This window comes from Peromyscus californicus, unplaced genomic scaffold (assembly GCF_007827085.1).
Source record: "Peromyscus californicus insignis strain IS unplaced genomic scaffold, ASM782708v3 Scaffold_4__1_contigs__length_199733344, whole genome shotgun sequence".
NCBI classification, from domain to species: domain Eukaryota; kingdom Metazoa; phylum Chordata; class Mammalia; order Rodentia; family Cricetidae; genus Peromyscus; species Peromyscus californicus.
The window spans coordinates 172,082,730-172,097,590 of NW_026294562.1; the positions used below are offsets into that span (position 1 = coordinate 172,082,730).

Below are 14,861 nucleotides of genomic sequence, written 5' to 3' on the forward strand. Positions count from 1 at the left end.
TCTCTTACTATCCCCCGAGGCTGGAGCTCACCAGCTTCTAGGCTGACTTTTTGCATGTTTAAAGTGTACAGGCTTAGGATGGTGACTGCACCTGTCCAGGGTCACACAGCAAGGCTGCTTGTCTTATGGAGGGCTTGGGATATTCCTGGGTTCACTCACACATCTTGGTTAGTATGGCTCCCACATCTCCTCCCACATTTCAAGCTTAGCCATGCTCATACCCAGCGGCATGCCGATGCCATAGCCCTTGGTGTCGAGGAGGCCCCCGATCTGGGTGAGGTTGCAGTTCAGACGCCGGTGGTACTCATTCATGGTGGACTCCAGGAGGAAGGCGTAGCGGGAGTTGAGGACTCGGGCGATTCCTTCCTCTGTGCTCTTGACAAACACGCTAGGCTGTTTCGATTGCATGTAGTTCCACATCCGCTGGTACGTCTGGTACCTCGAGTTCTTGGCAGAGGGAGTATGAAGGAAGATGGGTGAGGGCCACTCTACTGGTTTCCCTTGAGCCCTCTCCCTCCCCTTTCCACACACGCAAGAGTGAATTCTTCTCACCTTGTAGCTTCCCGTCCTTCCTCCTGACAACTCACACTACTTGGCCCAATCCTCCCAGCAGCCTCCTTGACCCTCCGCCTGTACTGCCCAGTGCTGGCTCACATGAGATCCGCATCTGCCTCCATGTTTCCATTCACCAGGTAAAGGTCGGGCTTTCCAGCCAGGTAGCAGCTCTCCCCACAACCCCAAGCATGTCTACTGCCCTCATACCTAGCCTTAGAGGTTCTAGGGGTGCCCCACCTGGAAGAAGGTCATGGTGGAGCCGGCGTGGATAGTGCCATACTCAATGTTGGTCTGATCCGCCAGGTCGTCCGCCGACTCCACGGGCACCTCCATGCGCTGCACCGTGAGGAAGGCAGCCAGGTTGGCCGTGTAGGAGGAGATGATGATCAAGGTGAAGGCCCACCTGAGGGGTGGGAAGTATGAGCTACAAGCTGAAACCACCTTGACCTGCAACCTGCGCCCCCCCCCCCCCCCGGGCTTTTCCTGACCCTTGACCCCAGCGGCTCTGACTTTCAAAAGGCTCAGTGCCTGCTAGTTAGGGCAGAAGCCAGGAATGTGGGTTCCAGAACTTGACTCCCTGGGTTAAGTACTGCTTCCAGAAACTTCTGAGGAAGATGGTTTGGAAATACACTCTCAATGTAGGCAGCTAAAAAAGCTGTACAGAATGGAGAAACTCTTCAGCAGTACAGTGATTAGAACTAGGGTCTCAAGCATGCTAGGCAAGTGCTTTGCCACCAAGCCGTGTCCCCCAGCCCCTCACTGGATGATTCTAGGCAGGGGCTCTACCACTGAGTCACACCCACAGCCCCTCACTGGGGGATTCTAGGCAGGGGCTCTAACACTGAGCCACACCCCAGCCCCTCACTGGGGGATTCTAGGCAGGGGCTCTACCACTGAGTCACACCCCCAGCCCCTCACTGGGGGATTCTAGGCAGGGGCTCTACCACTGAGTCATGCCCCCAGCCCCTCACTGGAGGGATTCTAGGCAGGGGCTTTACCACTGAGCCACACCCCCAGCCCCTCACTGGGAGATTCTAGGAAGGGGCTCTACCTCTAAACCACACCCTCAGTCCCTCACTGGGGGATTCTAGGCAGGGTCTCTACCAGTGAGCCATACCCCAGCCCCTCACTGGGGGATTCTAGGCAGGGGCTCTACCACTGAGCCACACCCTCAGTCCCTCACTGGGGGATTCTAGGCAGGGTCTCTACCAGTGAGCCATACCCCAGCCCCTCACTGGGGGATTCTAGGCAAGTTCTCTGCCACTGGGCTACATTCCTAACTATTTTATATATTTTTAAAAGTATCTATCGCCAGGCGGTGGTGGCGCATGCCTTTAATCTCAGCACTCGGGAGGCAGAGCCAGGTGGATCTTTGTGAGTTGGAGGCCAGTCTGGTCTACAGAGCAAGATCCAGGAAAGGCTCAAAGCTACACTGAGAAACCTATCTTGAAAAACGAAAAAAAAAAAAATCTATCTATATCTACCGATATATTTTTCAGTACATGAGTGTTTTGTATCATGTATGTAAGTGCACCATGGACATGCAGAAGGAGGGCCAGAAGAGGGAAATGAATTGACTCCTTGGAGCTAGAGTTACAGGTGTTTATGGGTCACCCAAGGTGTGTGCTAGGAACCAAATTCTAGATTTCTGCAAGAGTAGCCAGTGCTTTTAACCACTGAGCCATCTCTCCAACTTCTGTATTTTATTTCTTTTTTGTTTGTTTTTCAAGACAAGGTTTCTCTGTGTAGCCCTTGCTGTCCTGGAACTTGCTCTGTACAACAGGCTGGCTTCGAACTCACAGAGATTCTTTTTTGTTTGTTTGTTTGTTTGTTTTCTTGACAGAGTTTCTCTGTGTAGCTTTGGAACCTGTCCTGGAACTCGCTTTGTAGGCCAGGCTGGCCTCAAACCCAGAGAGATCCACCTACCTCTGCCTCCCTAGTGCTGGGATTAAAGGAAGGCGCTACCACTGCCCGGCCCATCCTGTATTTTAAATTTGAGATAGTGTTTCATGATGTTGTCCAAGCTGGCTTTGAATGTATTGGCTAGGCTTGAATTGGATATCCCCCTGCCTCAGTCTCTTAAGCAGCTGGGATTACAGGCCTGTGCTCCCAGGGCCAGCTTCCAGAGGAAAGTATTTTAGGATGGCGGCCCCAATAGGCAACGTGGGGCTGTGACACGTGGTGAGCCCGGTTTTTATCTCAGCCATGTGGCTGTATTTAACTCACAAACTAAGCTGCAGGGGAGGAAAAGTCCAACAATCCTGCAAGTTGAGGGGATAGAGACTAGGTTTTGACAAGAGTGAAGATGCCTGGGGTTTTGGGGACAGAACACTCAAGAGGAAAGAGTCACATGAGTGGTGGAAGGTTTTCCTGAAACACAGGGTTCATTTGGGCCTTGTGTTGAGTATCAGTGTGTGCGTGTGTGGATGAGGTGAGACCCCCGTGAGGACAGACAGGCAGTCTTCTCAAGCAAAGAACAACCCGGCAGGGTTCACACAGGGCGGGGGATCTTGTGAGTGTCCTCCAAGCAGAGGTATTCAGTAACAAGCAGATGGGAGGGCTGAAGAGATGGCTCAGGGGTGAAGAGCACTGGCTGTTCTTCTAGAAGACCCAGGTTTGAGTCCTTGCATCGACATGGCCGCTCACCACCATCTATAACTCCAGTTCCAGAGGATCTGATGCCCTCTTCTGGCCTCTCTGGGAACTGCACATGAGGTACACACAACAGGCAGGCAAAATAGCCATCCACATAAAATAAAATTTCACACACACACACACACACACACACGCACTAAAATGATGGGCAAGCCATATACCATGTAAACACTTGGAGTCCAAAAGCTGTAGTGTAACGCTAACTTCAGAAGAAACACTGGGACCAGGTGAAGCGATCAGATCGTGTCTCAAAAGGATAGACAGTCCCAGGCATTAGTGCCCTTAATTACAGTTTCAAAGCTCAAAGCAAGGCTGGCAAGAGACAGCTCAGCCAGTCAAGGCATTTGTCACCAAGCCTAATGACTTTTTTGTTTGTTTGTTTGTTTTTTGAGTCAGGGTTTCTCTGTGTAGCTTTGCGCCTTTCCTGGAACTCATTCTGTAGCCCAGGCTGGCCTCAAACTCACAGAGATCTGCCTGCCTCTGCCTCCTGAGTGCTGGGATTAAAGGCATGCACCACCACCGCCCGGCCACCTAATGAGTTTTTGATCTCCAGGTCCCACATGGTGGAAGGAGAGAACTGACTCCCATAATTTGTCTGGTGAGCTTCACATGTGCTCTGTGGCTTGCATGATCCCCCTGTAAATAAAGGAAAAAAAATTTTTTTTTTTTTGAGACAGGGTTTCTCTGTGTAGTCCTGGCTATCCTGGAACTTGCTCTGTAGACCAGGCTGGCCTCGAACTCACAGAGATCCACCTGCTTCTACCTCTGAGTGCTGGGATTAAAGGTATGAGCCACCACCACCTGGCAGTAAAGATAATTTTTAAAAAGTTATAAATAAAAATTATAAAGCAAAAAACTAATTCCACAGTGGAATGCTTGCCTCAGTGAGGGGCTGGCATGGTTCAGTGGTAGAGCCCCTGCCTAGAATCCCCCAGTGAGGGGCTGGGGGTGTGGCTCAGTGGTAGAGCCCCTGCCTAGAATCCCCCAGTGAGGGGCTGGGGGTGTGGCTCAGTGGTAGAGCCCCTGCCTAGAATCCCTCAGTGAGGGGCTGGGGTGTGGCTCAGTGGTAGAGCCCCTGCCTAGAATCCCCAGTGAGGGGCTGGGGTGTGGCTCACCTGTTCAGAACCTGCCAGGAATTCACCAATGAAAGGCTGGGATTTAGCTCAGAGATAAAAGTATTTTTACAAGGCTCTGGGTTCTAATCTCAACGAGAGAGAGAGAGAGAGAGAGAGAGAGAAATCCCCAAACAGGGAAATAGCAAACTGATAACTGAAGATCACATAGAGTTTCTAAGGATCATGGGGAGACACTCCATCATTTCCCTCTCTGTGGTTGACAGGACAGCCAGACAGAGAATCAGTGAGGAGACAGAAGCCGTGAACAAAAACATCAAACGACTCACCCTCAAAGGCATTTCTAGAACATTTCACCCACCAACATTGAAATCCATCTCCAGAGCAAGTGCAGGGAACATTTCCCAAGACAGACCATATTGCAGAGCCACGAAATGCGTCTCAATAAATTTAAAAAGATTAAAGACCTGCAGAGAATGCTCTCCAACCACAATGGAAGTGAATTAGAAATCAATAATGGGAAGAACTGGAAAATCCCCAAGTCCTGGCTCTCCCAGTGGCTAGCCGTGTGACCTTGAGGCTGTGCTCTGGTGTCCTCACCGGGGCAGGCCGCGTCTTTGCTGGCTCTTCCACACAGGATTTTAGGAAGAGTGGGCTAGCCTAAAACACACAATGTGTTAGGCAAGTGTTTACTGTCACTGTCTTAGTGATGTCACCTGATTCAGGAAGGAGAAGAGGTAAGCAATGGGGTTGGCTGCAGGACCCCAGGGCAGTCATTTGTTCTACCCTGGACTCCCTCCTGCCAAGTTAACAGTGGCCAGACGCTCTTGTAGGCCACAGACCCAACAGGGCCTCCCAGACCCCACTGGCTCCTTAGCAGGCATTAATGAGAAGAGGCCACTGGCCTCTGCCCAGGGCATGTGCAAAGGTTCTGGGTTGAGGGTGAGTGGACAGAAGGGTATATAACAGTTTCCTACAAAAACAACTCTGACCCTGACATGATGCCCGGAAACTGACATAATCTCTCCGGAAACTGAGTTTCTCCACACCCACCTCACGGGCCAATATTATTCACAACTAAGAAATGACCCCCTGGCTGCCCAATATGTATCAGGTGCCAGGCTGGCCCTTGAGACTGCATGATGGACAGGTGGTGGCGATGGGCACAGGGTGATAGGACTGGCTGCTCACTAAGCCTTTTTGGATAAGGTAAATTTGAGGTTAGCTGTTAGCACCCAAGAGAATCAGCCTAAGCTGCCTGGACACACTTGGAAGTGAGCAGCCCTGGCCCAGTGCATTCAGGAGTGGCTTGCAGTGGGGACATGCCTCTGGAGGGTGTTTCGTGTTGGTTCAAGTGTAGGGGACTTTGTTAGTTGTCAACCATTGGGCAGGCTGGCAATGCCAGGCCTGGCCTGAACAACACAGGAAATTGAGGGCACAATTCCCAAAGCCTGACTCCTCGATGCAGGGAAACATACGTATTTCTTGCACAGTCATAGTATGAGCTGAAATCTCCAGAGTGCGGCTCTCATTCAGCTTGAGGGCCGCATGCTGTTTTGTGGGGAACTGCCGAAAAATGTTCACCATTTCTGGAAGTCACATTTAGAACAGCAATTCCACTGGTATTTGAGTCAGCAAGTCAAGATGCTTGGGCCAGCTGCACCAGATCCTGGTGATTCACACTGGCACCAGCACGTTCCTTTGCCAAATATTTCTAAGTGTCAAACGTTGAGCGTCAACAATGTGCCAATCAATGACCTTACTTCTCGGCATCCCAAACTGACTCATTATAAATAGATGTCACCTATTTTGTTTCTGTCCTCTGACATATTCATGCACAAGCATTTCCTTATTGCTCTTATGTTATCCAATTACAAATCATATCACCTAGTCAGGCGGTGGTGTCGCACACCTTTAATCTCAGTACTTGAGAGGCAGAGGCAGGGGGATCTCTGTGAGTTTGTGGTCAGCCTGGTCTACATAGTGAGTTCCAGGACAGCCAGGGCTACCAGGTGAGACCCTGTCTCAAAAAACAAACAAGCAACAATAAATCACACCACCTTCTTTTTCTCATTACAACTAGAGCATTGTACCGAAAGGTTTTTTGTTTTTTGTTTTTTGAAATCTTGTGTGTGTCTGTGCATGTGAGTGCAGTTTCGCCATTGGAGGCCACAATAGGGTGTTGGATCCCCTGGAACTGCAGTTACAGGCAGTTGTGAGCCTACTGAGTTGGGTGATGGGAACTGAACTTGGGTCCCCCTGCAAGAGCTTTCTTAACCACTGAGTCATCTCACCAGTCCTAAAAAAAAACCTAAGTATCAGCTCAGGACGGAAAAGCATTAAAATAGCATTAGCTATGAAAAGAGGGTCTGCAAACACTGCTGGTACCAGCGAACTCACGGGGAAGGGGGTGGAGGGAGGGAGCAGTGAGCAGCAGGAGGCTGAGGACTGAAGAGCCAGAGGCCCCCAGAAGCCGACAGCTAGCAGGGAGCACACATGCTGCCTGACATAAGGAGGTGATTGGACACATGGACACAGGGGTCACATGTGAGGGTTGGGGGAAGGGGAGAAGCCTTGCTGCTAGCTAGATCAAGTGAAGGAGTTTCTTGTCAGGAGGGCGTGAAGATGGTAGCTGAGGAGATAACCTGCAGACCTACCTGGACATTGAGATGTGAAGGCAGGCAGGGCTCAGAAAGCAAGGAGAGTGAGGTCAGGGGATTCAATTCCCAAATAGTGACCAAGGGAGAGGGCCCTGGGAGGGTTAGAGGCTGTGGTCAAAGAAAGCCTTGGGCATGCTGATTTCTGAGACAGGCCTGTCTTCAGTGATGAGCTGGTGGTCATGGCTACAGGAGACTGTGGGCTGAGTGGCCACTCCCCAGGAGGCATGTTCTGACCAGGGGCCCACGAGACCCCCTAGAACGACAGCAGCGGTGCCCTACAGTCCCACTGCAGGATGGTGGGGGATCAGCCTCTAGTCACTGTCACTGGTCACATGTGGAGATCAACCAGTACCTGACGAGTGAGTGGAGTGTGTGAGCAGACTAGGGGTATGGAAGAGCATGAGGCTGGGCAAACAGCTCCAGTGAGCGATGAACGGCTTCCTGGGTGACTGCACTGGGAGAGGGCAGGAAACTGGCTAGACAGCATGGCCCTCAGGAAGCAGGTCCCAGGCTAAGGACGGAGAAGCGGGGCTCGCAGGGTGCAGACGTCTGGTTCCCTGCCTTTAGGTCCGTCCAGATTCATCAACTCAGGACTACTGTTCACAGCTCTGTCAGGGTACCTGTCCGTCCCTCAGAAGCAGTCAAGGCGTGGCTGGTGCACCACTGCGCCGGCCACACGAACACCTTTCACCTGGGACTCGAGGGAGCCGAATAAGCCCCTCGCACTGTCAGCACCAGACATCTACCCCTCAATCCTTGGAAAACATCGACCTGTCACTGCATGGCCAAAGCGACTTTGGAGGTGAAATTAAGGGCTAAAGTGAGGAAGCGATCCTGGACCGTCCAGGCAGGCCTGGTGAATCACAAGTGCGTGGATGTGAAAGGAAACCAGAGGCGCGTCCAGAGGAAAAGCATCGTAATTCCAGGTTCTTCAAAGGTTGAGGCAGGAGGACCGAAAGCTCAGGTAAGCTGGGGCTACAGGAGTGAATTCAAGACAAGCGTAAGCAACTTGGTGAGAACTTGTCTCCAAAATACAAAAAACTTGGCTGGTGATATAGCTCAGTGGTAGAGCCTCTGTTTAGAATCACCCAATGAGGGGCTGAGGGTGTGGCTCAGTGGTAGAGGCCCTGCCCAGAATCCCCCAGTGAGGGTAAGTAGCACTCCTGCTTAGCATGCACAAATCCCTAGGTTCTATATTTAGCTTTGCAAAAATAAATAACAAGTCAGGGAGAGAGATTTGATGATATTATACTGCCTTTTTTTTTTTTTTTTTTTTTTTTTTAAGTACTGGGCCATAGATCAGAAAATGCAGGAGCCTTCTAAAAGCTAGAAAAGATAAGTAAAGGGGTCTTTGGGGGTCTGCAGGAGGCAGGCCCACTAATGACTTTTAGCCCCTTCAGAACTATGGTGTGGACCACATGGCGACCATTGCTGCTTGAAGTTCCAGCATTTCGACAATGCAGACCACACGTCTCCAGCATCTTTTAACTTTCATGTTTAATGATTCTCACTATTAATGCCTTTCCCTTTGGGAAAATTCTGTGTGGGCTTTGGTAAAGGATAAAAATGTGTACAATGGTAGCCTCTTTAAACAAAATAATTCTTTGGGAAAAATAATCCCCACCATCAAGGAACCTGGAATTCCAATGTGCCCTCCTAATTACACCAAGGACAGGAAAGTTAGAGATTTACTAGACACACCTGATCCCAAGGAGAAAATGCCTACGATTCAGATCCAGAGCTGAGGCCATTAAGGGCAAGAGTTCAGTTAATAAATACAGAGAAATCAGAATGATACTGTATAATGGGAAAAGAGTAAGACATCAGGACTTTGCCTTTGGGGAGAGTTATGAGAGGAACAGGACCATAGAGTAAGACTAAGAAACTGTAGTATAGTGTCTGCTCCCCAGAAAAAGTCCTTTTCCAAAGATCAGGCATTTGGATAAGGGTCTCCATTCCCACAGGGGCTTGAGGAAAGTTCCTGCTTGATAAAGCAGTCATTCATTCTCCTTATCTCTAGCAAGAGGAACTTGTGGGCCTTCCAGTAACATATGACTGGTGCCCATTGTCAAGGTCAATGCTAGCTTCCTCAACCCCTGATCTCAAGCCACCCCGAAGCTCACATGCCCCTTGTCTCCTGTTTAATCCTATGTGCAACTATAAAGTATAAAAGGTGTATTCTTTTTTCAATTAAACGCTACTGGCAGCCATCCCGATTCACCCACAGATCGTGTCCACCTCTACCCCCCAACCCTGTACATCCTCTTTGGGACCTGAACACCCGCTAAAGCAGGTGTCCAGCAAATCTAGTTTGGGTTTCTGATGTCCAGAACTGAAAGACAGTACATTTATGTCATTTTAAACCACTAAATTGGTGGTGATCTTTGTAGCAGACATAGGAATGAACACAGAGGTACTGTCTGAATTTCTGTTTTTTTCCAGTGCTGGGTATTAAACTCAGGGCCTTGAGCATACTAGGCAAGTGTTCTATACCGAGCTATGTTCCTAGCCCTTTCCTCAGTATGTAGCCAAGGATGGCCTTGAACGGATCCTCCTGCCTGTATCGCCAGTGCTAAGAACACAAGTGTATACCACCAGGTCCTGTGTACGCACTGATGGGGACTGAAGTCAGGTCTTCTCACAGGCTAAGCAAGCACTTTGTTGCCAACTGAGCGATGTCTCCAGCCTATGTGCACACCACAGTGTGCATGTGGAGGACAGAGGAGAATCCTGCCGTTGATTTTCTCTGCCCACCTTCCTGCGGCTTCTGTTACTGAACTCTGGCCGGCAGGCTTACACCACAAGCATTTGTAACCACTGGGCCATCTCTTCAGCCTTCTAATTAAATTGGTGAGCTCGAGGTTCAGTGAGAGATCCTGCCTCAAAAAATAAAGTGGAGCACAACACAGAATGACACTCAGTGCCAACTTCTGGCCTACACACACTCGTGCACACACGTGCACACACAACTGCATGTATGAATATGTGCCCACACAATACTCCACATCCATCATACATGCACACACACACAAAAAACCTCACATATATGGCTGCACCTGCATTTTCATGAACACACACACAATAAAATAAACAAATAAATGAAAAAAGAAATAAAATTTTAAAATAATGTGGGCCAGGCATCATGGGCTGTAGCTGGCATGAACTTCCTGGTGCATGTTCCAGGGGGAAATGAATCTTATCCAGGATAGTGGGTCCCCATGAGACTTCAAGAACTCTAAATCTCTGTAATGACCGGGGCAATGTCACAGACAGCAAGAGGGACACCCCTCCTGCCATGGCAGCAGACTGCTCACTTTTCTGTACTTTTCAGCATAGACTCACTGACGCCCAAGTCATGCTCCCCCACCCCCACCCCACCCCCGCCCAGGTGCTTAAGGATGAACTTGGGCCCTTGTACATGCTAGCCCGAGTACTCCCCACTAAGCTGTGGCCCCAATCCTTGGTATTTTTTGGACACTGTCTTGTTAGTAGCCCATGGTGACCTTGAACCTGATATTTAAGCTCAGGCTGCTCTCAAACTCACAATTCCCCTGCCCCAGCCATCTTCAAATGCTTATAAATGTGACAGGCCTTTCCGTCTTATTTTTCAGATAAGGGAGACTGAGGCAAAAGACATCCATACCCAAGGCCATAGAGACAGTGGGCTACTTCGTTGAGGTTCGCCCTCTTAATTGCAGCCATGGAAGGGAAGAGGAAACTCGCCAGGGACAGTACAGCAGCCCCTATCCCCCAGAATGGAAGGCCTCCCAGTCATCCTGACAGTGTAGACACATAGAGGCTCACCAGACTCCGCTGACACAGCGTGTGGACAGCGCCCGGGGCCATGATCTCCGAGCCCTGCTGCATGAAGCCGCCCACGGGGAACCAGAGGCTGTTGCCCAGTGTGTACTGGTTCTCCAGGATATGGGGACGCGCCCGAAGGCACGGGTGCGGATTGTACCACTCGTAAGGGCTCAGCCTGTGGAGAGATGGGGGGGTGGGTGAGGCTGAGGTGCAGAAAAGAAGAGGTAGGAGGTGAAGCCACTGTGTAAGAAGAGACCGGAAGGGGGCGGGGAAAGAGAGTGACGGACACAGGCAGAAAAGTGGGGAGGTGGGGGGGCAGAGAGCAGAGGTGCTGACACACCACAGAAGTAGACACTGCAGTAGAGATGCACCCAGAGCCCAAGTCAGCATCCCCAAGGGGGAAGAGAGAAACAGACAGGAAGGCAGACATAGGGCACCCATGGCCCCCACAATGTTCAGTGTGGGTGGCCTGTGGGCTGGGCTCCTGCCTCTCCCCACCCCTCCTTCCCCAGGGGCAGGTGGCCCACTCACCTGGCAGCCAGGAAGAGGACACAGCTGACAGCCAGGTAGGCGAGGAGCATGAAGAGCCACACAGCAGGGGAGAAGGGGTCCAGGAAGGAGAAATAGCCAGGCTTGCGGCCCTAGGTGGAAGAAAGCCCAGTGAGAGCAGCTAACCCCCCCCCCCCCCCCGCCCCCCGCCACAGGCTGTGTGCTCAGCCCCTGCACCCTCCAGGAACTCAGAAGCCCAACCAGCCCGTCAACCCCAGGTCTGCTTACGCCCATCCCTAGTCACGATGCTAGGGCACGCCCACCACCTCCCCCCACCTCCCCGCACACACAGGGAAATGTACCATGTGCACTCTGTAGAGGATGCTGATCCCCAGGGTCATGAAGGGCTTGGAGAAGTCGATGACTTTCTCCCGCTCAGCGGTGATGGTGAAGGCTGCCACAGCCAGGTCTGCCTTCTGCTGGAGGGGAAGCAGGTGGGGCAGAGGGAGGGGGACACGAGACAGCGGTGGGCAGTTAGAGACACCCGCAGCCACTGCCGGGGAGTTAGAGCTGAGACTGGCCCCAGCTCTGTCCCAGTCCCTCTGGCCCGCCCGCTCCTGACAATACTATGGTCAAGTCCATTGCAGCAGCCCGGCTTTTGTTTTGTCAAGAGAGAGTCCCATTTTGCTCAGGCTAGCCTTGAACTCATTGTATAGCTAAGGCTAGCACTGAACTCCTCTTCCTCCCTTTGCCTCCTAAATGCTAGCATTACAGGCTGACAGCCTTATTATTATTATTGTTATTTGTTTTGTTGTTGTTGTTTTTTCAAGACAGAGTTTCTCTGTGTTATCAGCTTAGTTGTCCTGGAACTTGCTCTGTAGACCAGGCTGGCCTCAAACTTTTAGTAATCTACCTGCCTCTGCCTCCCCAGTGCTGGGATTAAAGGTGTGTACCACCATGCATAGCTAACAGCCTTATTTTTAAAACCCACCACTCACTGCTGTCCACCCTGCATCCTCAAGTCATGAGGAAGCAGGAGTCTAGTGTCCAGGCACCGGGTCACTGGCTTGCTCTGGGACCTTGGTTTCAATAGATGGCCTTCATTATTCATACCAGAATGGGTAGAAGTGTTTTGCTTTGTTTTTGGTGTGTGTGAATGTGTGTCCATATGTGTGTGTGTGTGTGTGTGTGTGTGTGTGTGTGTGTGTGGAGGGGGATGTGTCATATGCCCATGTGAAGGCCAGAAGTCCAGACTGGGTGTCTTCCTTGACTGCTCTTCACTTGGCTTTTTGAGGCAGGGTCTCTCACTGAACCTGGAGCTCTGTGGTTCAGCTAGGCAGCCTGGCGAGCGATTGCGAGCCAGGAACCAACCCTCCTGTCGCCACTTCCCGGGCACTGCTGACATGCTGGCTTTGTAAGTGTGCCGGGGATCTGAACTCAGGCCCTCATGCCTGTGTGAAGAGCACTTTACCCAGCGGGCCATCTCCTCAGTCCCTGGATAGGACTTCCTCCTGATCGTCTCTATCTCTCCCACAGTTCTCCGGTCACAGCTAGTTCCATTTACAGATGGGGGAAGGGAGTCTCAGAGAGGCAAAGGCAGCAGCTGGGGACCGTGAAGTGGGTGTAAGCATGAGTCTTCCGCTCCAGCAGGCACCAGTGCTCTAGACAAGTGTCTGAAGGACACACAGGACCAGGGTCCAGCTCAGCTGCAATGACCTTGGTGGAGAGGGGTGCTGGGGGACAGGCCTGAGGTGCCGAAGCATGGAGAGAAGGGTGTAGGCTGGGCTGTCCTGACCTGCAGGGAACCCCTTTCTGAGTGAACTCAGTGATCCGACAGGATGGCCTCACTTTGGGGACATTAGTCAGCTGTTAGCCGAGGACTGACACTGAACAGGGAAGAGCCTGCATTTCAAAACGGACATGCGCGCGTGCGCACACACACACGCACTGCGTGTGCACACACTGGCCAGTCATTCCTACAGCACAGTGGGCTCCACACACTAGGCGTGTGCTGAGACACTGGCCAACAGTGACACACACTGCTTATGTGACCACAGACACATGTAATGGGGATACGCACTGACATCTCTCAGGGGCCCAGTAAGTGCCATGTGCCATTCAACACTCACAGCTGAGAAACAGAGCAGGTAGGGTGGGTTCGGGGAATGTAGAGCCTTGGCTCTGCCCATCCCCCCACTACTGTATGACCTCAAGCAGGGGTGTTCATGTGTCTAGACCTTGGTTTATTGTTCTGCAAAGGGAGGTTAGGTTCATTGGGATACAGTTCCCAGATGTACCCTTCCCTACATTTCTATTTCATCCCCTGCAGTATCAGGGGCTGGGGATACAAGGAGACCCCCAAAACCAAATCTGGGAAGAGAGCTGGTCCTAGGGGCTGAGGCTGAGAACACAAGAGGCGACAGCAACCAAAGCAGAAAGGAAGTGGGCTGTAGCAGGGTACAGCCCCTAGGAAGGCTGGGACTGGGGAGACAGAGTTCAGGGCCCTAGAGAGTCTGTCAAGGAGGGAGGTCGCAAGCCAGGACCAGAGCCCATGGTCTGATGACCCCCGATCCAGATCATGACCCTGTGCAAGTGAGAGTTGGCCCTAAACCAAAGAGTTGAGAATAGGTGACAGGTAATCCAAGGTTAGGGAAAGACGCCACAGGCCCAAAGGATAGCCATACGAATAAAAACAGGCCCGGCAGTGGTGGCCCACGCCTTTAATCCAGCACTCGGGAGGCAGATGCAGGCGGATCTCTGAGTTCTAGGTCACCCTGGTCTACAGAGTGAGTTCCAGGACAGTCAGGGCTACACAGAGAAACCCTGTCTAAAAAATAAAACAAAACAAAAACCAACCAAACAAAAATAACAAAAACAAAATTTAACATCAGCAATGGACAGATAGCCCAGCCTGTAAAGCGCTTTCCTAGACAGCTCGGGGACTGGGTTAAATCTCTGGAACCCATGTGGAAAAGCTGGACACGGTGGAATTCATTTGTGATTATATCAGGGAGGTGGGTCCCCGGGGCTCCCTGGTCAGCCAGATTCGTGTAACCAGTGACTCCAGGCCAGTGAGATTCCTATCTCAAATGAGGTGGATAACATTTCTGAGGATGACACCCAAGGGTGTTCTGTGGCATGCACAGGCACACACACACATACATACCACCCTCCACACACCATACATACATACACACACACCACACTCACACACCATACATACACACACACACATACACCACACCACAATCACATACTACACACACACACACACACACACACACACACACACACACACAAATAGATAGGGTGTGGTGATGCCCAACTTTAATCCCAGCACTTGCAGTGGTGGGGCAGAGGCAGGGGGATCTCCCAAGGCAAGCCTGGTCTACACAGTGAGTTCCAGGCTAGCCAGGGATACACAGTGAGATCCCATTATAAAACAACAACAATAATAATAAATAACTCAAAAACAAAAGGCAGAGACAAATGAACCTAAGGTCAGGGAAAGAGCCGATAGGCCCCCAGTGAAATACAGGGCCAGGGAGAGAGAAGGCAGATCTCAAAGACAACTCCCTTCTCAGTGTGTGGAAGACACGACACACACCCAGTGATGAACCAGAGC

General features: G+C 51.2%; 1 protein-coding gene across 1 annotated transcript in view; it reads right to left on the bottom strand.

The window, feature by feature from the left end:
* Grik5 (glutamate ionotropic receptor kainate type subunit 5) overlaps window positions 1–14,861 on the bottom strand; it is a 65,072-nt gene that overhangs the window by 5,247 nt on the left and 44,964 nt on the right. Inside the window, 6 exon segments of the mRNA XM_052760606.1 lie at window positions 222–447; window positions 793–958; window positions 10,748–10,785; window positions 10,787–10,922; window positions 11,279–11,388; window positions 11,599–11,712. Of these exon segments, the coding sequence (XP_052616566.1) occupies window positions 222–447; window positions 793–958; window positions 10,748–10,785; window positions 10,787–10,922; window positions 11,279–11,388; window positions 11,599–11,712 (790 nt within the window).